Here is a 25,520-nt window from a genome sequence, read left to right as displayed (position 1 = left end):
TTATTGTTATATTTTTGGTTGCTTCTCAGATTCTGCTTTTTTGAGGCTATTCGGACTTTTTTTGGGCATGTGTTCTACAATTTATCTGACGTTTATTGCACAAATAAGAATGCATGTATTTGTTCCAATAAACTGATGATAATAAACCATTTAACTTATATGCAGAATTCATCATGTGAAAGGCTGGACTGGATGAATCCCAAGCCGGAATTAAGATTGCTGGAAGAAATATCAACAACCTCAGATATGCTGATGACACAACCTTGATGGCAGAAAGTGAGGAGGAATTAAAGAACCTTTTAATGAGGGTGAAAGAGGAGAGCTCAAAATATGGTCTGAAGCTCAACATCCAAAAAACTAAGATCATGGCCACTGGTCCCATCACCTCCTGGCAAATAGAAGGGGAAGAAATGGAGGCAGTGAGAGATTTTACTTTCTTGGGTTCCATGATCACTGCAGATGGTGACAACAGTCACGAAATTAAAAGACGCCTGCTTCTTGGGAGAAAAGCAATGACAAACCTAGACAGCATCCTAAAAAGCAGAATGGATGCTTTTGAATTATGGTGCTGGAGGAGACTCTTGAGAGTCCCATGGACTGCAAGAAGATCAAACCTATCCATTCTGAAGGAAATCAGCCCTGAGAGAAGACTCCCTGGAAAAGACCCTGATGTTGGGAAAGATTGAGGGCACTAGGAGAAGGGGACGACAGAGGACGAGATGGTTGGGCAGTGTTCTCGAAGCCACCAACATGAGTCTGACCAAACTGCAGAAGGCAGTGGAAGACAGGAGTGCCTGGCGAGCTCTGGTCCACAGGGTCACGAAGAGTTGGACACGACTAAACAACAACAACAACACCAATATACCATCATTGTAACTGAAGATTATTACTTTCCTATATTTGGTTGGAGGATTGGATAAAGCATTAGTGATTCATCAGCTGATAATGTTTTAGTTAGACTTTTTTTTAGCTTTTTAAAATATGCTGTTTCAGGTGCCCCTTTTTGCAGAGAATGCAATGTATAATTGATTAAAACAAGCAAATAAATAAATAAATCTCTCCTGCAGTAATCAGAGTGCCTGCTCTGCCACCTCCTGTCTTGTCTGGTGTCTCTGCAAGAGGAAAAGCATATATTCTTACCACAGCAGCCTTCAAGTAAAGTATGATATATTTGAAAACCACCCTTTTCATTGCAGCTGGTGTTCTGTGCCACCTGATAGTTCCACAAGGGCTCATGAGGCTGTTTATAATAGAATTAGTAGTACAGCATAAAAAACAAACAAAGGCAACTTAAAACATTTTTAAACTTTAGTGTTGAACTATTGAACAGCTGAACTGATCAATTCAGAAACACAATAGTTCACTATAGGACTATCTAAATGGGAAGGCCTGGTAGAAGGCTAGTAAGTTTCATTGCCATCACTCCTCCTGTACACTTTCCAGGAGGGACAGCTGGCAACCTGCAGGGGACGAGTTTGGATCTGAGGCTCCCAGTTGCTTAATTTCTAACCTACAGTCAAACTAAACATGACACTGCAATCTCTCTGACTGCTGATCTGTAATAAAAGCTGTGGAAGGACCCTCTAAATTCTGTCTTGGGTTCTGTCTTGGGCCCAGTCTTATTCAACATCTTTATCAATGACTTGGATGATGGGCTTGAGGGCATCCTGAGCAAGTTTGCAGATGACACCAAATTGGGAGCGGTGGCTAATACCCCAGAGGACAGGATCATACTTCAGAATGACCTTAACAGATTAGACAACTGGGCCAAAGCAAACAAGATGAATTTTAACAAGGAGAAATGTAAAGTATTACACTTGGGCAAAAAAAATGAAAGGCACAAATACAGGATGGGAGACACCTGGCTTGAGAGCAGTACATGTGAAAAGGATCTAGGAGTCCTGGTAGACCACAAACTTGACATGAGTCAACAGTGTGATGCAGCAGCTAAAAAGCCAATGCAATTCTGGGCTGCATCAATAGGAATATAGCGTCTAGATCAAGGGAAGTAATAGTACCACTGTATTCTGCTCTGGTCAGACCTCACCTGGAGTACTGTGTCCAGTTCTGGGCACCACAGTTCAAGAAGGATACTGGAACGTGTCCAGAGGAGGGCAACCAAAATGGTCAAAGGCCTGGAAACAATGCCTTATGAGGAACGGCTTAGGAAACTGGGTATGTTTAGCCTGGAGAAGAGAAGGTTAAGGAGTGATTTTTGTTGTTGTTTAGTCGTTTAGTCGTGTCCGACTCTTCGTGACCCCATGGACCATAGCACGCCAGGCACTCCTGTCTTGCACTGCCTCCCGCAGTTTGGTCAAACTCATGTTCGTAGCTTCGAGAACACTGTCCAACCATCTTGTCCTCTGACGTCCCCTTCTCCTAGTGCCCTCAATCTTTCCCAACATCAGGGTCTTTTCCAAGGATTCTTCTCTTCTCATGAGTGGCCAAAGTATTGGAGCCTCAGCTGCACGATCTGTCCTTCCAGGGAGCACCCAGGGCTGATTTCCTTAAGAATGGATAGGTTTGATCTTCTTGCAGTCCATGGGACTCTCATAGCCATGTTCAAATATATCAAAGGATGTCATATAGAGGAGGGTGAAAGGTTGTTTTCTGCTGCTCCAGAGAAGCGGACACAGAGCAATGGATTCAAACTACAAGAAAGAAGATTCCACCTAAACATTAGGAAGAATTTCCTGACAGTAAGAGCTGTTCGACAGTGGAATTTGCTGCCAAGAAGTGTGGTGAAGTCTCCTTCTTTGGAGGTCTTTAAGCAGAGGCTTGACAGACACATGTCAAGAATGCTTTGATGGTGTTTCCTGCTTGGAAGGGGGTTGTACTGGATGGCCCTTGTGGTCTCTTCCAACTCTATGATTCTATGAAACTCATGTTCGTAGTTTCGAGAACACTGTCCAACCATCTCGTCCTCTGTCGTCCCCTTCTCCTTGTGCCCTCCATCTTTCCCAATATCAGGGTCTTTTCCAGGGAGTCTTCTCTTCTCATGAGGTGGCCAAAGTCTTGGAGCCTCAGCTTCACGATCTGTCCTTCCAGTGAGCACTCAGGGCTGATTTCCTTCAGAATGGATAGGTTTGATCTTCTTGCAGTCCATGGGACTCTCAAGAGTCTCCTCCAGCACCATAATTCAAAAGCATCCATTCTTCGGCGATCAGCCTTCTTTATGGTCCAGCTCTCACTTCCATACATCACTACTGGGAAAACCATAGTTTTAACTATACGGACCTTTGTCGGCAAGGTGATGTCTCTACTTTTTAAGATGCTGTCTAGGTTTGTCATTGCTTTTCTCCCAAGAAGCAGGCGTCAAAATACAAATAGCTTTCCACAATGAACTTAACAATTGTAAAAGCAAAGTTCACATCTACAAAAAGTAGGAGTTTAAGATAAAGTACTATAAAGGGCATTGTAGAAGATCAGTTTGTAAGAGTTTATTTTTACTTACCAGATCTATATTCTGCATTACATCCTGGAAAGAGGGGTGAGTTCGAAATTGCTCAAAGAGATCCCGCTTATAAAGCAGTGCATATACTAAGTTAGGGTTATGATGTAGGGAGTTTGTCAAGCAAGAGTTGATTATCTCTAACATCATTCGAATGACTTCTTCAATCACATTCAGGTCCTGTGCCTATAAGAAAAAAGTAGATTAGGCAGGAAAAAAACATTATTGAGGCACAATTTCCAATGGTGATTATCCATAGGCAAACAAACTGTATTTAATCTCGTAGATTCTAACTAAGTAGTGGCACCTTTTAGCAGACCAATTTATGTTGATGGAAATTAGCACCTTTACTTATTTTTCATGCTTCATTCTGTGGGTCTAATATGGCAATACATCTCAGCCCAACTAGTCTATCTGGTAGTAGTGCTGAAAATGTTCCATTTCAAAAGGTGTATTATTCAATGAAGTGTATTATTTTACCATTCAAAAAGAAAAAAAATCACTATGCTCTGTCATGAATAACTCTAGTGCCAGCTAGGGCAGACAGTATTGTCTGGGTTCCAGGAAACTCTGTGGCTCCTGGGAAGCTTATCAGTGTTCCTCAGTGATAAGATCGGTAAGGGCAGACAAACTAAAATGGTCAGAAGCAGCTTGATAAAAGTACATGTTATTATTTTATGTAAACCACTGTAGGGATTTTTCTGGGTCAAAGTTGAGGAGAAATATCAAATAAATATCTAGATAAGAATAGCCTAGACATCTTGTAGCCCACAATCTTGTAGCCTATCATCACCATCACCATCACCATACTACCCTTCTTCATTCAAAGATCACAGGGTGGTTCACAACATAAAAATACAAAAATGAGAACACATATAATAAAAGAAGAACAAAAACAAACCAATACCCAACCACCCCCATTCCCACAAACACATTTTAAAGGCCATAGCATGTTTAATCAGCCAAAGACCTGGTTACAGAGAAATGTTTTCACCTGGTACCTAAAGAAATGTAATGAAGGCATCAGGCGAGCCTCCATGGGGAGAGCATTCCACAAATGGGAGCCACCACAGAAAAGGCCCGTTCTCATGTTGCTGCCCTCTGGGCTTCTGCTGGTACAGAACACTGTTGCAAGATGACTGACAGGTACCTCAGCATGCAGTCATAGAACACAGATAAAGTTATTTGTCTAACACTTCCTCTCCCATATCATCTGTCCCATGCCCTGAGGTTGGTGGTGTGTTTGTGTTGTCCCACTGGCAGGCTTGGCTCCCTGGGGGGTGACATGCAAGAGACCTTTCTTTGTCATGGCTCCCTGACGGTGAACACCCTGCTTCTGGAATTTCTGGTGGCAGAGACCCTGGTGAATTTTTGCTGCCAAAAATGCTTATTTTTTGCTGCCAAACATTCTTATTCTTCTAGGCATTTGGGGTGAACCAGTGAGGCCACTTTCTGCTTTCAGTATTTTCAGGATGATCTGTCATTTTTTGTGTTTTAATAATTATTTTTTTACATTCTGGAAACCATCCTAGGATCACTATAATGGCACCATTTTTGGAAATTATGCAGATGGTGTAGGTGCCTCTACATTTTTAATCCCATGTATTCAAGATGATTCAAATTACATGTGCGTGGAAATGTTGTAAGCTTTCTCAGCAGAGAGGCACAATAGGAAGTTTATAAGTAAGCAATTTCCTTCTTAAATGAAAGGTAGAGGACTTGAGGAGCCATGAATTCATGTCATTTGTGGTATGTACACCCATTCCTCAAAGCCTTCCCCCCCTTGCAGAATTCTAATAAATCTTGGTCATTGGTTATTTAATAACAGGTCTGCATGATACTCTTAACCTCAGAATGGATCATAATACCAAGTGACAGACAAAATAGAATTCTCTCAGAACACAGGAAGAGCACTCTGTTTTATGGTCTTATTTACAAGGCTGAGCTATACCCCAATACAAATACCACGAAATAACTCTCCAAGTCCTTACATGCAAAAACTTATTGCGAGTCCCTGTGATGGCTGCTTCTTGTACTTGGGGTAAATTTAAACAATGGGCTTATGGGGGTGGGGTTACACAAATGGAAAGTCAAAGACAGTAAGCGGATGAAAGGTGAAATACATGAAGGAAAAACTGTACTCCATTGCTCTCTATACATCAGGCACCTCTACATCTAGACATGGCGTCAGGACAGATATAAACAAGGTTATGAAAACTTGTGCAGCAGTTTCAAAACAATTGAAACAGATTTTTTTCTCTTTCTCTAAGACAAGACAATGGTTCTAATGAGAAATGCTTTAAAAGCTTTTTTCTCCGATGTAACAGCTGCTCTCCATGCAGAAAGATATATAATTAGACTGGTATTCTTGCACCACATAGTTTGGGCTTTTGTAACAGTTGTGAACCCCCCCCCCCAAACTACTGAACCTTCTAACTCTGAAATAATTAAGACCAGTGCTGATAAATATCCCAAGATACTATAATTTTTTTTAGCTGGCAGCCATTCTTGCAGGCAACTACTGATTTTTAAGGCAACACAATAGGCCAGAAGTATGCAGGCAAGATTCTCAAAAAGAATCTTTTTCCAGCTCATACCTCAACATGGCACACACCCCAGAAGTTCACAGGCTGTATTATGTGGCACTGTGGTCTAAACCACTGAGCCTGGGGCTTGCCGCTCAGAAGGTTGGCAGTTTGAATCCTCACGATGGGGTGAGCTCCCATTGCTTGGTCCCAGCTTCTGCCCACCTTAGCAGTTCGAAAGTATGTCAAAGTGCAAGTAGATACCGTGTTTCTCCTAAAATAAGACGTGCCTCTAAAATAAGCCATGGCACGATTTTCTAAAGGCAAAAAATATAAGACATCCCCCAAAAATAAGACGTGTTGGGGTTTTGTTACCGGTAGTGGTGGGAGCAGGTCTGCATGGGGCTTCTGCAGTGCGCGCCTCGCCGAGCCCCGACTGGGTCGGGACTTGGCGTGCGGCGCGCTGCTGTCTCTCCCGGGTCCCGCTGGGTCCCGCTGAGTCGCTCCGCAACGCTTTGCCTCACAGCGAGCCCTTCAAGGCGCCGCCGCCGCCACCGCCGTTGGCCACCAGGTGCTGCTGCGGATGCGACGTCGGCTCCTCCTTCCACCGGCCGCCGCTCATTGTCCTCTTCCGCCGCCGCCGCCTCCCTCCCTCCCCGCCGGGCCGCCGCTGGGTCGGGACTCGGCGTGGCGCGGCTCCCGCTCAAGCCCCTGATTCCGGTTCCGGGCGCACTAGAGAGAGGAGGGGAAAAGCGGAGCTCCGTGTTCACGGAGGTTTCAACGCTAAATTTAAAGGCTTACGAGAGTCGGAGGCAAAAAGGGGGGGTGAGCGCTCAATACACCCCCCCTTCTACAACAGCAAAGCACGGGGCTTTGCTGGAAAAGGGAACAGTGGCGTGAGAAGGCAGAACTCCGTCCCGGCACCCCTCTTATCAGCGGTGGTGGAGGCGACGGAGAGGAGCTGAACGCAGATCGCAGATCGCAAACGCAACCAAGTTGCCTTTCGACAGAGCGCCCCCAAAATCTGCCTAGTGAGCGCCCAGAACTCCCTGATCTAAGAAGAGGAAAAGTAACTGGTTTGGCAACACAGAAAGAAATTTAAGATCAAGGATACTGTAACAAACCGGAGAAGAAAGATCAGGGGATCGTTTGCAACATCGCGAAAAGAACCTGCTAAGTATGCTCTTACGTTATTCTATAGGACTGAGCGGGACCCGGCAAGAGCAGCAGTGCGCGCCGCGCCGAGCCCCGACCCAGCAAAACTCTCTGAAAGCTTAATATGGTACCAGTAAAAAGTAAAGAAGCTTAAAAAAAATAAGACATCCCCTGAAAATAAGCCGTGGTGTGTGTTTTTTGGCGGAAAAATAAATATAAGACGTGTCTTATTTTAGGAGAAACACGGTAAATAGGTACCGCTCCGGCGGGAAGGCAAACGGTGTTTCTGTGTGCTGCTCTGGTTCGCCAGAAGCGGCTTAGTCATGCTGACCACAACCCGGAAGTTGTCTGCGGACAAATGCCGGCTCCCTCGGCCTATAGAGCGAGATGAGCGCCGCAACCCCAGAGTCGCCCGCGACTGGACCTAACAGTCCTGTGTGTGTGTGTGTGTGTGTGTGTGTGTGTGTGGAAAAATAAATATAAGACGGTGTCTTATTTTTGGAGAAACACGGTACATACAGGGATGTCAACAGCATTGTACTGTACTCCTGCATCCCACTCCTCCCTTACCATCTATTGACAAGAGCTGCTGCTTATGTACATATATAAACTTTGCCTAGCCTACCTCAAAAGGTTGTTGCAAATAGAAAAGGTGAAGAGGAGGAAAAACATACACAACCTTGAGCTCCTGCGTTCAGAAACTGTACACTATGAGTCGCAGTAAAAAAGTAAAGGGTCCCCTGACCATCAGTTCCAGTCGTGACCGACTCTGGGGTTGCAGCGCTCATCTTGCGTTATTGGCCGAGGGAGCTGGCATACAGCTTTCCAGGTCATGTGGCCAGCATGACAAAGCCTTCTGGCGAACCAGAGCAGCGCACGGAAATGCCGTTTACCTTCCTGCTGTAGCGACACCTATTTATCTACTTGCACTTTGACGTGCTTTCGAACTGCTAGGTTGGCAGGAGCTGGGACCGAGCAACGGGAGCTCACCCCATTGCAGGGATTCGAACCCCTGACCTTCTGATTGGCAAGCCCTAGGCTCAGTGGTTTAACCCACAGCGCCACCCGTGTCCCATGAGTCACAGTAGTGTGCCACAAAAACAAACTCTTGTGAGGCCAAAGCACTTATTCAGCCAGAAGGCTTCTTGCTTTATTTCTTCAGAATTAATTGTTTTCGCCTTATCAAATCAAAGGGCAAACTCAGAATAGGCACTCACATAGCAAGAAACAGAGAGGGCAAAATGTTGGCTTCTATGACAGCTTGTAATTCTTACACACACCTTTACTTTTTGAAAGCATAAAAGAGTGACGTGTGCTTACAATTTTAACCCGGGGAAAAAATGTGCTACAGCTATCAGAAATCACATCCAGATACTGTATTCTTAAACTACTTTTTCCAGAGCAGCAAGACTAATGGTTCACATCCACAGTTCAATTTCTCGCCCAACTTCATTTAGTAGTGCATATAATTTAAAAAATTGTGACATTCTGTTCAACTTCTAAGGAAACTTGGTCCAGTTAGTAAGTATAAGATAGTTTCCTTTATTTTGGGTTAATACTAGAGAAGCATATGTATTTTGTTTGCAGTAATTCTGGGAAGTTTCCAAGAATTTCCAGAATTTCCTGCATTTTTAACAAGAAACTAAAATCTTCCAATAAAACTGATGTGGGGGAGGAAAGAAGAAAAAGGAAGTGCGCAGAAAGCTGCACTCAGGTCCAAAGCCAACTTTTCAGTGATAAGAGCTCCGTTGTGCGTATGTAACTGATTTGTTGACACACGTACATAATGCTTCCAGACCACACTGAATTGCCTTAAAGACAGGACATTAAAATAACCATCATCCCCTTTGAACCCATTTGTTTTGCAGCTATGAGTAAGACCTGCCCCCTTTAAGGATCTGTATTAATTTTAGTGGACCATCAACACACACTCTTTCTGATTAACACATTTTAATTCTATAACAAATTCTATCCACTTCAAAAATGAGATTAGTCTAGAAGAGTAAGGACTAGTGTCCACCAGCCAGTGCCTTTGGACAATACTGCCACATACTCATTTTATTTACAATGACCACATAAAAACAACTCATCAAAGGAACCTTAGACTAGCCCTGCTGGATCAGACCAAAGGTTCATCTTGCCCAGCCCCCTAGTGGCCAACCAAGTGTCTATGGAAGGTCCAGAAGAGGGACAAAATGGCAATACTCCTACACTGCAGTTGCTTTCCAGCAGCTGGCATTCAGTGGCATTTCTGCATCCAACTGCAGGTATCATGTTTCAACAGGCAAAAAGTGTCAAGGAAACTGAGGAGTGAGAACTAATTCTGACACAATATATTCCTCTTCACAACTGCTTTGGGAATGGTTCCCATGAAGGAATACACCTGGAAAACATTACATTGTAAGTAGACACACACACACACACACACATTGTTCCAGGAACGAACTATGAGCAGGATGCTGAATTCCTGCCATCGCCTATTAGAAACCTTCCCTGGGAAATCCATGTAGATTTTCAATTCCAACATCATTATTTTCCACATGGGGACGATTCTAAAACCAATTGCGTGGAAGCCAATGTTTGAAGAGGCCTTGGGATGCGAAGCATATGGATATGTGTATATATCTAGACACCACCATACACGAAACAGCAAGATGGCGGTGATGGCAATGGTTGTGGCAGGTTTGCAGACCCCATTAAGGTTTGGCAGCACCCACTTCAAAAGCTCTTGGTGCAGGCATAGGCAACCTTGGCTCTCCAGATGTTCTGGAACTACAACTCCCATGATCCATAGCTAACAGGGCCAGTGGTCAGGGATCATGGGAGTTATAGTTCCAAAACATCTGGAGAGCCAAGGTTGCCTATGCCTGTCTAGTGGCTACAAGGATTTATATACACACCAGCTGCCAGAGCAAGTTCAACTAATGCAGGACAGGAGGGCTGCACTGAAGAAGAAGAAAAAGACTATCCAAACTTAAATATGTACTTAAAAGATTTTTGAGTGATTAGTGCTGCAGAAGAGAAATAATTCAATATGACTTGATGGAGTTCTACTTCTCCCCGGGCAATCTCAATTTTCAACCATTTTTAAAAAGCTGAATTACAACTGCATTTTAAAAAAGATCATATGTGAATCCTTAATTCAATGTGGAGATGGAAGAATATGAGACAGGGTTCTGCAGAATACACTGAAGGCCAGTTCAATTCTCAGCAGCAATAGGATTGGTGTGTGTGTGTGTGTGTGTGTGCATGTTTGATGTGCTTGGTACACAATGTTTATTTCAATGTGTTGAAGAAGGATCAGCAATTCTAACACTCCTCTGCCAGATATGATCAGCGTTAACAGTGTAGACAAGCCACAAACAAATGAGAAGTTGGGGAGCAAAAGCATATTTTATGAAACTAGCAGAACATGCCTATGTGTGTCAACTCAAAAGTAGCTCCTATTAAGTAAATGTGTGGAGGTCGAGGCCTTGAAAAGTTTGTTGTGTTCTGGGGCCCAGAAAGAGGGGATGGGGAAATTCAAGTATTCCTAATTCATGCTTTACCATTTCCAGCAAGCTATATATATATATAAAATGTAAACTGGGCATGTGGGTTAGTATCCCCCACACACCAAAACCGCTTGATTGATTGCGTTCAAAATTGGACACAACATCACATGCGAATAAGCAAGTGTCCACATACCATTTGCTTACACAGATGTCACCCCAGCGCATTTGAAGCTCAAAACCCACACAGCAGACCCTGCCGGGCATGCTGGGAAAAGAACCAGGTTGCAAACCAGTGCCCTCTAGCGGCAGCTACACTGGTACTGCACCTATAAAACCTATAAAACCTTCCCTCTCAACAGCACCTCGGCTCCTGTTTACATACTAGGCCGAAACCTAGTATAGGTGGGGGTTGGAGGGATAAGCCAAGGGGGGTGGGGGGGAGGGCGCGGGATACGTCATGGATCGGCACAGGGTGGGGGAGTCACAGGGATTAGCCACAGCAACGCGTGGCAGGGCCAGCTAGTTAGGAATAAAACTTCTCTGAACAAGAATATTTTTTTCCTGACTCATGCCTGGGAAGTTTATAGGAAAGCTGCTCTGCTATAAAAAACAAACAAACAAACAAACAATACCATGAACAATCAGGTTAGTTACATCCAAAACATTGTTCAATCAAACTTGAGAAAGGTAATAATGACAAGAAAAGAAGTGAAAAGTGTTTAAGTTGCATGCAAAAACTGTTTCAATATCAGCTTCTAAAAATACTATATATGCATTAAATTAGAAAAATCATCTACTTACCATTGCTCAGCCAGTGGACACAATCCAACACAGACTGAAGTACTCACATTCCCACTGATATGAATGGACTTAAGCACTCTTAACTTTGCAATGGATTGTGGCCGATAACCTTATTGGGACTGGGAGTATTCTATATATATGCATTTCTTGAAGGAAATGTTATCTGGCCATCACTTAAAGAGCTCAATAAACTGCAAAGTATTTGCTACTTAATACCGTAGTTTTAATCATTTTAATTCTTCATTTTAAATTGGCTATATTAACAATACATCAGTATAGGTCTTGGTTTCTACTTAAATGTCACAATATTTTGGGTATCCTTGCCCCTCTCAAAATGCATCAAGTTGTAAATAAAATTAAATAATTATTTAGACATGCAGCATTTTAAGGATGCAATTGTGGAGAGACACAAACAGAGCAAGATACAAAACTGAATTAATGACACAGTTTTAAACATATAATACCTAGCTATGAAGGCGTAAGTACTTATCTTCAGGACGGTCCCTCAGTTTTATCATTTGTCATTAAGTGTATACATGGACTTAAAAAAAAAACACCAACACACAGCTTATCCCTTCCCTTAAAGGCTTCTCTCAATAATCTGGCTGAAGGTACAAACAGGAAGGGAAAATTGGGGCAGATTTGGGAGAGCTGTGATAGCAGGGACACACAACTATTGTTTTAGATTAAATGTTGTTGTTTATGACATTCCATCTTATTTTTAAAGCTCATTATCCATAGGATTCTGGATAAGAGCTCAATGCAAATTCAGGCAAACAGAAAAGCTTGTGTCGCTATTCAACTTCCTGAGTCTAGAGTTAGAAGGTAAGTCTGGATAAACTGCAGGAAAAATGTTTTGACCCCCCTAAAGGAAGGATATAAGAACAGTTCTGATACATCCTTTGCTTTATAGCCATATTTGACACTTTGGAAAAGGAATCAGGTATTTATCCTAATGCAATCTGGCTGTGTCCCCAACCCCCCCAAAAAAAATAACCCTTTCCCACAAATACACACTGGGGAAAAATGTGTTGCACTTGTGAAGGTAAAGTCTCTACAGTCATACCTTGGTTTAAGTACCCTTCAGTTTGAGTACTTTCAGTTTAAGTACTCCGCAGACCCGTCTGGAACGGATTAATCCACTTTCCATTACTTTCAATGGGAAAGTTTGCCTCAGGTTAAGTACGCTTCCGGTTAAGTACGGACTTCCGGAACCAATTACAGTTATACCTCGGGTTAAGTACGCTTCAGGTTGAGTACTCCGCGGACCCGTCTGGAACGGATTAATCCACTTTCCATTACTTTCAATGGGAAAGTTTGCCTCAGGTTAAGTACGCTTCCGGTTAAGTACGGACTTCCGGAACCAATTACAGTTATACCTCGGGTTAAGTACGCTTCAGGTTGAGTACTCCGCGGACCCGTCTGGAACGGATTAATCCACTTTCCATTACTTTCAATGGGAAAGTTCACTTCAGGTTAAGTTTGCTTCAGGTTAAGTACAGACTTCCAGAACCAATTAAGTACTTAAACCGAGGTACCACTGTATTTTTGTCTAAGTCAGCCTTCCCCAACCTAGTGCCCTCCAGGTGGCACTATAACAACAACTCCCATCACCTCAATGAGCACAACAAATAATATTTGAAAACAATCTGAACAAACCATGGATAAACTAATCAGAGTTTAGTTCAGGATGACATGCTAAACTGTGGTTAATCGAAAATGGAAGTGAAAACTTCTGATCTCCTTGTGGCTGCGTTGAAAGAATGAGAGCACAAAAGTCCAAGTCTCGCTGCAGCTCATTCCTGTCTGATAAACTACAATACAGTATATTGTGATGTTTTAATGTAGCCATTGACTTGAACTAGCCAGGTAATGATGCGAATGTAGACCACTAGCATTATTAAATTGTAAAAGGTGAAATAAAATTTTAAGAATAGGGTTCAAGATATGTCTATGCACCAGCTGATTTGTTCTTGTATAAAACACTTACTGTACACAAGAGCCTGGAAGAGGACACCTGATGCAATGGATATGAACCATGGAGCATCTCCTAATGTCTAGCTGTGTACATTTTCCATTAATACTTTACACATCCATGCTGAATAAAGTCAGGATTTCCCAAGCAACAGTAATTTGAACAAACCACAACACTTTTCAAATCATACACACAAGCAACATTTCTTCACTTGGTTTTACTGATCTAATTTCAAGCACATCAACCTACTGTGCCAGTCTTTATTTGTAGAGCCGGATTTTCAGTTGCTCCCCCCCCTTTCTTAGATCCTGTGCAGTCCAGCAAAGTCATCAGTATCTATAATGGTGCCAGTCCAACTGTGAGCAATTTTGCATATTAAATATATCCCAAACATCCTCAGTTGTGAGAGAGGGAGTTTCAACATGGAAAAGTTGTCGGCAGCAAGAATGGCCTACCTCCTTCCGGCAAAAGATTCCAAACCATTCAACTAATGTGCACTCAAAAAGTGTCCTTTGAAAGGTCATGGCAGACTGCCACAGGAAAGGTTATTTATTTTCATGTAAGATGTGCTGGACTTCAGATCCTAAGATTTTTTCCTACCTTGCCCTATGCTGCAAACGCTTCTGCCATATCAAAGGAGCTGAGCCAATGGCAGCCAGAGAGTTGTGGTACTGGACATATGCCAGGCCCTCCAATGCCACAAAATAGCTTGCAAGTGACTAGCTCCCAATCATTTATTTATTGCATTCATATTCCACTTCTTTCTCCAAGGAACTAAAGGTGGTGTACATGGTTCTCCCCCATCTCATTTAATCCCCAGAGCAACCCTGAGGTAGGCTAGGCTGAGAGTAAGTGAATGGCTTCATGGCCAAGTGAGCTTCATGGCCAAGTGAGGATTTGAACCCTGGTCTTTCCAGGTCCTAGTCTGACACTCTAACCACTACACCCAAAGGCCATCTGTGACATCCAAGACACTAAGGCAGGCATAGGCAAACTCTGGCCGTCTAGATGTTTTGGAACTACAATTCCCACCATCCCTAGCTAACAGGACCAGTGGTCAGGGATGATGGGAATTGTATTCTCAAAACAGCTGGAGGACCGGAGTTTGCCTATGCCTGCATTAAGGCAATAGCATCAAGTGAAAGAAATTACAAAAATGAGAAGAAATCTAAGGTTTGGGCAGGGAGTGCAAGAGTATTAAGAGGTTCAAAGACACTCATAGTCTGCCATACTGATGGCAACTCAGGTGTTTATAATTTGCTGCACAGGGAAAATAAATGAAATGCTAAGGAATTACAATGGGGGATGTCGTGGAGACCTTGCCCTACCTTAGCAGACATGCTTTTAAAAGTGACAATAGAGTTGAGCTCTGTGGTTTTTGTACATGTGAGAGAAAACCATCACACTGCATTTTGCATACCCACACTGGAGCCACTTAATTACCCTTAAAAAATATATGTGTCAGTCTGGGATGGTTGTTAACTCCAAAGTTAAAAGCAACAACTCAAGGCTAAGATTTCTGAAGAACCTTAATTAACAAACTGTAATAAGAAAGAGCCCAGAGAAAAAGAGAGATGAACTGTACAATGCAAAACACACAAAGAGACTGGACTTCATATTTCAGGAAAATCCAATTAAGTTTTTTTCTCCCTCAGGGCCGTGTAACATGAGTTGCTCTATGACTCTGATACACAAGCAAGTAGAAAGAACAGTGTGGGAACTGGAAAAACTCATGATCATGACCACTTTTTTATTTTCCCCAGGCTGTGAGTATGTTGGCAAAAGTAGCAAGCGTGTGGCCTACCCCACCCCAATGCAAGGAAAAGAGAAAAGTTAAAAATGCTAGAAACCAGTTTTAAGTTCTTGAAGTTATAAGTCAATCTAGTTCCTCTAGAAACAATATTATCACAGTGTGAGGGGAAGACATTCTTATGGAGGCACAACCCATTTTGTGATCACTCCCCAACCTTGCAGGCCAGTTCTTGTGTGGTATTTGGATTAGGGGAAGCCAGAATGTACCACTGTGGCTGGTTACTGTTGCGTGCTAAAGAAACACTGAAATAACCATTCTTTTACTGCGATTTGAGTCTCCTCTTCATACATTGAAGCACATGGTGCAAGTCTGCAGAGCTCTGTTGCATTGCTTGTCTTTTAGTCTATCCTCCAGATGAGAGAGAGTTCCATTAACTGAACTGCTCTTCTTTAAACTTACTAGGATAAAGTCTGAAGATGCAAGCTCTAGATTCTAGCTAGCAGGACCCTAGCTAGCAGGACCAGTGGTTGGGGAAGATGGGAAATGTAGTCCAAAACATCTGGAGGGCCGCAGGTTTGACATGCCTGCTCTAGAACATGCGTTCCACCAAACATGGCTTTTGTTCCTGGGAAAGCTCTGACCAGATTTGGACTTCTCATAATTTCCTGCAATAGTTCCTATCCTTTCTAATCTGTTTGTCTGTTCAACATACATATGTGGACACTTGGCAACATCATAGGAAATTATTAGCAGCTGATACTATTTATACTGCTAAAGGAAGCTGTACCTTATACTTTTCATATACTGGTACACTAAAGTTCTGGAGTGTTTACCCAAGGAATGGCCATGGTAGAAGAGTTCAGGCATTCCAGCTAACTAAGGGTGAAGCCAGCAAGGTGAACTAATGGTAACTAACTTGGGTGTGGCTGGAATGCCTGAACTCTATATAAATGGGGATTACCTCTACCTCTACGCGCCATCACAAGCTTTAAGAAATACCTTCTTATATTTACCATCTATATGCCAAGCTGGGACACTAAGGGTATGAACTCAGGATCCCTTGCAGCTCTACATTTCTACGATTCTCTGAGGAATTCCACTCAAGACTCACCAAAGCCAAGCAAGTGAAAGGTAACTTTTATTCAAAATGATAAGCAAGATCACAGTAAGATTAATTATTTTTTCTTGGGGTTTTATGACTAACATATTGTTTCTCGCCTGAATCTCTTGGGATGGGGAGTAAATTAATTAAAATAAATGCAGTGTTTCCTGCACACTTAGAAAAATTACAAAAAAGCACACATGTTTTGCTGGGATGTGAGAAAAGAAAACATACTTCCATTACAAGAGAAGCTCCATGTGTCCAGTATTATAGCATGAAGCCACTGAAACATGTCTGAATAACATGATAAAAATAAAAGAGTTAAGGAACAGAACTGATGTATCTGCCATGGTAATTCTTTGTGCAGGCTGTATAATTCAGAATGCCACTTAAATCCACTGTCTGGAAAAGTAGCCAATGTGGAAAATGGTCCCCTGTGGCCATTGCCTCATTATAAATTTGTTATTAATAAAGTAGGAGACGTATTAGCTGTCTGTGTGCATGATTCTTTAGAGCCCCAGCCAGCACCATCAATGGCAAGGGATGATGGGAACTGAAGTCCAATAATAAGTGGGAGGGCACAAATGGACAGGGCCGTGCCTTGAGAAGCAAAAGGGGGAGAGCAATCACAGATACAGAATTTAAAAAGAAACTCAAAGGTTTTTTAAAATTCCAAGTTTAAAAATACTTTTCAGCCACTGTAACTGAAACTGCAGCTGTGAAACAGGCAATCGCCTAGGCTCTGAACGGAATACCTGGCTCTGAAGAAGGACTACCTTGGCCCTTTCTCAGAGTCTAGGCAAGGCAGGGAGGTGGACAGCAACCCAGGGAATGGCAGCTGAGCTTGCCGCCCCCCTTCAAAAATTCATCCAGCCCAGGACTTAGCGGCGAGTTGGTGAGTGAGAGAGCAGTGTCTGGTCTGGTCTGTGAGCGGGGCGTCTGAGCCCTAGGGCACTCACCCAGTGCCCAACCTCATTGGCTGCTGGTGCCAGGCCTGTATTATCTCCATCTAGCATTTCTCTACTTCTTCTTCCACATTTCACATTTTCAGCATTATCCTTTTCTTTTACTTCTCTTTCTTTAACCCAACCCTTCAGGCCCATTCCACAAGTAGGCTGCTCCCTCTGACAGCAGAAGTTCACATGCTTCATGCCAGCAGCATTGCTAGAAACTGACATCAGTGTGGGAGAAGCCCTACTAATGATTCAGAATGGGAGAACATGCCATTTTGTCCTCAGGGATAAATAAATACAACCAGCTCTAATGGCTAGCTGGAGCTGCAAACAAAACCCTTCTCAATCGCGTATTCTTCACGAGCTTGCAAAACTTGAGATGCAGATGCAAAACTCTCTATTCAAAATGTGAATGCTACTTTGTTCGTTCATATAGTAATGGATGGAAGTTTCTTCAACAACTCTTGCAGTAGGAAGCTAGAAAATATGTTTGCTAAGAAGTGTAAGAGTTAGAGATAAATTTGTGGGAAAAGAGGCACCAAAACCCATTCACAGTATTTCAAGGGAATACTTTGTATATTTGTGGCTCACAAATATAAGCCTAAACTGATAACCCCAAACAATATAGAAGTGGGCAATGGACTGAGTGAACAGCAGGACATCTACGGGATGCGCTTTCTCTCAGCAGAGGGGGCTGCGCAAATTCTGCACAAACTACATTGGTTTACAGGTGTCAGACGCCTGGAACAAGCAAGTACATCTACAGGCACACCCCACAGTACCAGTACAGTTCATTAAACCTGCATCTACTACTACATAAAGCTACCTGATGATAGTCATTGTTCCTAATTAGACTGGCACAAGAGGATAGGACAACTCTGCTAGTAGGTACCAGGTTACCGAAACACTGAGTATTTAAGCATTTTCTGAAAGGCTGTGTTCGCAAGATGCAAAAATGTAAAACAAAAACTGGTAACAGAATGGGAACACCTATGCTTCCTGGAGGACTATACGGGAGGACTGCCTACTTATTTTCAACCTGTGACAAAAAGGATGAAGGTAAAATAAAATAAACACTCCTCAAATTCAACTGTGTTGATCACTTGAACCTATTTTAATGGATGCAAGGTTGGGGCAATACGTGCTGCAATGGAGACTTGTGTGCGCTTGGGACACTATTCTGCACTTCAAGGTCAAACCCCAGCTTTAACCCAACCCACCACACTCATTTTCACAGGGTCAAAAAAGATGCACCAAAAAGATGTAATGAGGTATCTAAATGAAATACAGCCTGTGTATTTACAGTATAATTTTCTATGAAGTTTGAACACCTACTGAATCTTTGCAACTGGTTTTTCTTATTTGGAGCGGAAAGAGACAAGCAACATGCACTCTCTGAAGCAAAGCCTCTCATACACTGTGCTTAATTACTTACATTATTAATCAGGTGAAAATACTGGAGTTATTATTCAGGCACAAATCTTGTGGGCTATTACTCATCCAACCTCCCCTCCACCCAATAAAATATTAGAAAAAGTGACCCCAAACCTTTGCTTCTCAACCACAAGTGGCTACTTAAAGCTATTTGTGTAGCTGGTAGACTGTGAGAAAATGAAAATCATTCCGGTTTCACTTTTAGTGAACAAATAGTGTCTAGTCCACAAAACCACTGTCTCAAACTGTCACGTATGGATAGTCTTAGCTGAGACATCATGGGTAAATTAAGATGGGACTGCTAGAAAATACCACCGAGACAAAGCGACTGATAATGCTTTATCTTGTTAACAGATGCAAAGGAGATGTGGTTGTCCCCAAACCAGAGAATGCTGCTGTCTGCCTCCCTTCCTTGTTTTGTAGCAGAATCTAGAAAAGCATGAGGCTTGCACATCATGCCTGGAAAACTACTGAAGTGGACTCGCTTCAGACTTTTTGGAGTCTCTTCCTCAGATAAGCACAATAACATCTAAGTTCAGGAATAAATGTTGCCACAATACAATTTTGGCCTCTGATTTGTCAGATGAAATAAACAAAACAATTAGCAGAACCCTTCTATAGACTTTATATATGAGATATGTGTTAATGCACATTTAGACATGAAAAGAAAAAGGAAAATACATTGATACTGGGACAAACTTTGTAGTAATTTTTATGCACACTACCTATCAGGGATGTGAATTTCCTGCGCAATGAGAGACTCAATTTCATTCAGGTTATATTATGCAAATTGTGAAATTCTGTGTAGACCTGTTTAACAATGCACAGATCATTTAGCATCAATCTATAGCATGCTTTTTCTTTTTCTTTAAAAAACAACAACAGCAAAGGGGACAAAGATTCAAAAGTCCTGGAACGGGGCATAAAGTAGGGTATAGAAATTCTCCTATACAGGGAACAGGAAATTTTGCCCAAGCCTTCTCCTTGACTATGAGGAAGGGTTTCACCACAGCTAAGTGTAGAGCACATGTTCTGTTTGTAGGTGGCTGAACCGCCACCCCCATCAACTCCAAGGAAAAGATTTAAGGAATATCCTCTCAGTTATGGTTAACAATATTTAATGGTTTAATGGTTAATATTGGCTAGATGGACCATTGGTCTAAAACAGCACAAGGCAGGTCTGCACATCGGCAAAGCCAAATGGATTATCTGACTATGTACTATGGGTTGCTGTGCACTTGACAACCCCCTCCACCATAATAAGCCACCATATATGAATAGCAATCAAGAGATTCTCCTGATGGATCACAAGTTGTGCAGACTCAGTATAAAACAGGCCCTTACACACCCTTGGTATCTGAGCTCTCAAAAGAACTGCCTACATTCTGTTAAAATGTTCTCTTGAAATTGTGATGTTTAGGAATTTCCACCAAACCAATCCCATTCCACCCTGAAGTAAACCACTATTACAGCCTGATTCCATGCATCTTTACTCAAATGTTCCACTGGGATCAACAGGGCTTACTCTCTGGAAGGTGTGCCTTGGACTGTGGCCTTGGTAAATCCAGACCAGAGTTTGTATCATGTAGTCTAGAACCTAAGCATACTGAAAATTGTAAACTCAAAAAGGAGAGCATTCATTCCCGAAATCTATGCTTTTATAGTATTGTTAGTTTGCTTAAAAGATGGCTAATACTTTTATGCTATCATTCGGAAACACACCGCACATGTCAAACCATGTAAGAGGAAATTAAATATGACTTCTAAAACACAAGTTGCTTTAAGGAACTAAAATAATGTAAGGGAGTAATTTAGCATCTACCAATGCATAAAGACAGTAAGATTACTGGTTTTTTGCTTATTTGCAGGGGGAATGAAATGAAGGGCTATTTATATAGTACTTACTGCTTTGGCTATAATCAAATGTAATAACAAGATAGAACCAAAACAATCTTTTTGTTGAAACCACCTTTATAATACTACTTTTTAATAACCCACCTAATGGCCAAATTAGAAGGACCCCAACTGAAGCCATTCATCCCACATAAAACAAACATTTCTTTTTCTTCTTAGCTTTGTTTTACTAGCTATATTATTTCCAGATGATGTTGGGGGGGTATAGTTTTTCAAGAGTTAGATGCTTAAACTGGCAGCTGCTTTCTATTTACCATAGACAAATATAAGATGAATAAAAACTGGGGCCTTCCTTGACTCCTTTATGGAGCATTAGCTGAGAAAGAAAGGGAAAGAAAGAAGCATCTCACCCAGCAACTACATAACAGGTTATTTAGATTATTAATCAAGGGGAGGATACTGAATTACATCAAGAGTTCTGGGCCTGCCAATCAGATTTGCACAGTATATAAGAACAAAATCAGTCCTCTAGCAGGAAGGAAATTAGCTGTGGTCAGAAATCTATCATAAGCAGATTCTAAGAGAAATTGTTTAACTTTGTTCACCATTTTAACATGTCCACTTTAGTTTGAGAGGTGGATAAATTTCTCACACCTCAGTTAATAATGAAACCTATTTTATTGGGGTGAAACATCATGATAAAGCTTTGGGTTTTCAGACACAAGAGTACATACCTCTGCACCCCCTAGAAGAAGCCTCATGTTATGGTCATGTCATGTCCATTATTGGGCAGTCATATGATCTAAGTGAGACCTAGCTCATTTTACTAGTTGTGGAACCTCTTTAGTGGGGCAAAAGGCAAGGGGTGTACACTTGTGGTATCCATGAAGGTATGGGGATCATGGGCCATGTTCAGCTTTTAAAGCAGGGAATATATAGGACCTGCAGGGGCTTTCCTTTTAAAAAAAATCTTGTTACAGTTACAGACGCTTCAGGCTACAGATACTTCAGGTTACAGACTCTGCTAACCCAGAAATAGTACCTCGGGTTAAGAACTTTGCTTAAGGATGAGAACAGAAATCGTGCTCCGGCAGCACGGCGGCAGTGGGAGGCCCCATTAGCTAAAGTGCTACCTCAGGTTAAGAACAGTTTCAGGTTAAAAACGGGCCTCTGGAACGAATTAAGTTCTTAACCCGAGGTACAACTGTATGTGAATTCAATAACTTAATTACTCAACAAGCTAAACTTAATAGCGGAAAACAAAATTACTATTATACAATTGGAAAGCATGTATACTATATAACTATTTTTTAAAACTTCCAAAAAATCAGCAATGGACACCAAATCTTCATGAACTTTTAAAGTTTTTCCTACCCTAACAATCCAATCCTATGTATGACTCAGTTTTGTTGCTTGCGTCCTCTGGTATTATGAGAGGGCTAACCTCCTCCCAACCCTCTTAAAACAGATATTCCACTGACATTGTGTTTTGAAGGGGCTTTGCCTTTTTATTTGATTATATTTGCTGCTGCATTGTTTTTAAATTTACTGTTTTTAACTGATATTGCTCTCAGTCCCTTTGAGTTTTTCCAAAAGAAAAAGTAGTATACACCTTTTAAAAATACAGTTGTACCTTGGATCCCGAATGCCTTGGTACTCGGACATTTTGGCTCCTGAACGCCACAAACCCAGAAGTGATTGTTCTGGTTTGCAAACGTTATTTGGAACCTGAATGTCCGACGGGGCTTCTGTGGCTTCTGATTGGCTGCAGGAGCTTCCTGCAGCCAATCAGAAGCCACGCTTTGGATTCAAAATGTTTTGGAAGTTGAATGGACTTCCGGAACAGATTCCGTTCGACTTCCAAGGTAGGTACGACTGTAAATAAAAACAGAAGACCCATCAACGAGAGCTATTTCCAGAGCAGCCTGCATAGGACTGGGAAACCCAGATTCACCTTATGAGTCCTGTTAGCAGAAGCCCTGTGCTTTCCCCCCATTTCTCGCCTACCCCTGGCAACTGACATCAAAAATTCAAATTAACCATTGTTGAAGGGACAATAAGTGAAAACCAATTACATGCATATGTATGTGAACAAATACACAATAATAGTATAATCTATTTCATATAGATGATCGCACTACTTTATGTTAATTGACTCTGGCTTATCCTGGTTGCTTTATAACTGCTTTTACATATCCCACTTTGAGCATCTATTTATTATCTATCTAATTTAAACACTTTTATAAACCGCATAATACACTTAAAAATTCTAAGTGGTCGACCATCAACAAAACAAATATATAATTCATACTAAAACACAACCTAATACCAAAGATGCAGCAATATTTTAAAAACAACATAAAAGCATATAAAACAAAAATTCAGACAATTCAAACATGCAAAGCATATTTTATATGTCAGGGAAACCTTAGGCACTGGGTTTTGAGACACTGCCCTACTCTGTAGGGTTTGGTGTTGTGAGTAAAATTTCCCTAGGTGATCTGAATGATCTAAAATGTCTAAATAATGAGATACATACTTTAAAAAGTATGTATATCTTAAAAATTAAAAATATATAGTACTTCAACTTCGTTATCTTAGAGGTTTTTATACAACCCTGCAACATATGCTTATTTTATTATCCCCATATTTCAAGAAAGGGTTAGTACAAATGTGGCTTACATAGGACTCCTCTGTGAGTTTATGGCTGAACTGAGATTTGAATTGGAGACTCCACAGATTTTAATTTAAATTCTTAACTCAATATTCCAGCTCTCATCAACATTCTGATAATGGCAGGTCTGTACAACAAACATTTGGCATATCCAGAGGAAGTGAACGGCAAGCAGAATATGGCTATCCAGGGCCGTCTTAAGCGCCCATGGCGCCGTGGTGGGGCGGATCCCTCCGGCGCCCCCCGCCCCGTTTCCCAGCGCGGTGGGCGGGCGGGCGGGCGCAGCACGGTTGCCACAAGCGCTGCTGTGCGGCGGGCGGGCAGGCACAGCATGGCTGCCGTGGGCGCAGCTGCGCGGCGGACCGTCGGACCGGCCGGCCAGCGGGCGGGCGTAGCTCACGGCGCCCCCCTGGCGGGCCGGCGTCGTGGTGCCCTGCGCCACCCAGCCTGCCCGTAGGGCTGGCCCTGTGGCTATTATCTGACCATGTTCAACAGATAAAATCTTCCTATGTAAGAGGTTACTCCAAATTGCTTTTGCTATGTGTGGATGGATGCGGGCTAAAAGGCAGCCAACCAAAATCCTTCCCCCCACCTCATAATAGCAATCAAACTCAAATGTTCAAGAACTGCAAGCTGTCAGACTAAAGTAAATGTCTTAGCTACGAATAGCTGTGGTTTTTATTTTGCCATTTGCAAGTGCATTTTTCTTTTTCTTTTCTCAGTGAGTTTCAGACATGATGTCACCAGCAGAGCTTCCTATACTTTGGTGTTGGTGGTTGCCAGGTTGTCACACACTTTGATAGACTTCTGCAGGGTTAGGAGATGCTATTCTGACCTGTTCCCTTAATCACTAAGTTTGGTACTCACATAATCTGGAAGCGGAGAGTCATCTGAAGCAAGGGAACTTCTCAAGGATTGTGTGGCTTGCTCCAAAACCTTGTTGTGCTTTTTTGACAACAAAGAAAACAAACTGGGGAAGAAGAAGAAAAGAATATTTGCATGTTAATGTCAATTTCTAAAAAGAGTTCTATAAAACAAGATTGCCGTTCAGAAGTGACTCTATTAAATTGTATTGTACATAGGTAAAGGTAAAGGTACCCCTGACCGTTAGGTCCAGTCGCGGACGACTCTGGGGTTGCAGTGCTCATCTCGCTTTACTGGCCGAGGGAGCCATTTGTCCGCAGACAGTTTTTCCGGGTCATGTGGCCAGCATGACTAAGCCGCTTCTGGCAAACCAGAGCAGCGCATGGAAATGCCGTTTACCTTCCCGCCGGAGTGGTACCTACTGTATATAAGACTACTTTTTAACCCAGTAAAATCTTCTCAAAAGTCGGGGGTCGTCTTATACGCCCAGTCGTCTTATACACAGGAATATACGGGTATTTATCTACTTGCACTTTGACGTGCTTTCGAACTGCTAGTATTGTACAAAGGCAACTTTCAAAAAAGTTTATGAATTTAAAATGGAGTTCAGTAGCAGACTGGCTTATTTTCATAATGGAACATTTTTTAAATATTTCACAAAACTGACTGTGTTTTGACAACCAAAAAGAGTAAGTAAGTAATCACTAAGAGCTGATGTAGATGTAACATAATGCTGGCTCATAACTACAGCTATTTAAAATGCTATTTCAAAGTAGATTTATATGTTTATATTTTGTGGGAATATGATATTTACGATGTAAAGATCTAAAGCAAGTGTTTTTTGTCAGAGGAAACAGGGAAGAACCCCTTGAGTCATCTTTAAGATAAGACTATCAAGCAACTGTCACCAGTTATTGATTATTTTAAAAATTGTATACCATCTTCCTATAAAATATTCATGGTGGTTCATAACAGAAATAAAAATAAACAAGCATAATCACAAAAGGCATCAATAAAACAATTCAAAACTAAAGTGAGCACAGCAACAGCCTATGAAGATAGCTCTGCAAAAAAATCAGTGGAATAAAACTGATGGGGCCAGTCAGACCTCCTTTTGGGAGATGGTTCCAGACCCTGGGTGCGGCAGCTCAAAAGGCCCTGTCTTGGGTACCCACCTGCCGTATTTCAGGTGGTGGGTGGGCCCAAGGCAGGGCCACATAAGAGAAGCAAAGTTGTCAAGCAGACTCAAATGAGGGAAGGCAATTCGCCAGGTCCCAGGCCATTTAGGGCTTTAAAGTTCAAAAACTACACCTTGAACTAAGCCCAGAAACAAATTGGCAACCAGTGAAGCTGGTACAAAATGGGTGTGAAATAATCTGACCAACTGGTTCCATTTCGATCTCTGGCTGCCACTTTTGGAACCAATTGTTGCTTTTGGATTGTCTTCAGAAGACTGTTCCATGTGCAGTGCATTAGAGTAGCATA

The 25,520-nt window shown here is 42.1% G+C and overlaps 1 protein-coding gene across 3 annotated transcripts in view; it reads right to left on the bottom strand.

The window, feature by feature from the left end:
* Positions 1 to 25,520, bottom strand: part of DYM (dymeclin) — a 160,924-nt gene that overhangs the window by 33,245 nt on the left and 102,159 nt on the right. For all 3 annotated transcript variants that reach the window (XM_088653131.1, XM_088653132.1, XM_035100631.3), the window contains 2 exons: positions 24,039 to 24,141; positions 3,455 to 3,637 (listed from right to left, as the gene is read on the bottom strand). In XM_088653131.1, coding sequence (XP_088509257.1) covers positions 3,455 to 3,637; positions 24,039 to 24,141 — 286 coding nt within the window. The remainder of the gene's footprint in view (positions 1 to 3,454; positions 3,638 to 24,038; positions 24,142 to 25,520) is intronic.

Source organism: Zootoca vivipara, chromosome 10 (assembly GCF_965207765.1).
Source record: "Zootoca vivipara chromosome 10, rZooViv2.hap1.1, whole genome shotgun sequence".
Lineage (NCBI taxonomy): Eukaryota > Metazoa > Chordata > Lepidosauria > Squamata > Lacertidae > Zootoca > Zootoca vivipara.
Note: the sequence above shows the minus strand (reverse complement) of the source record. Positions and strands in the feature narration are given on the sequence as shown.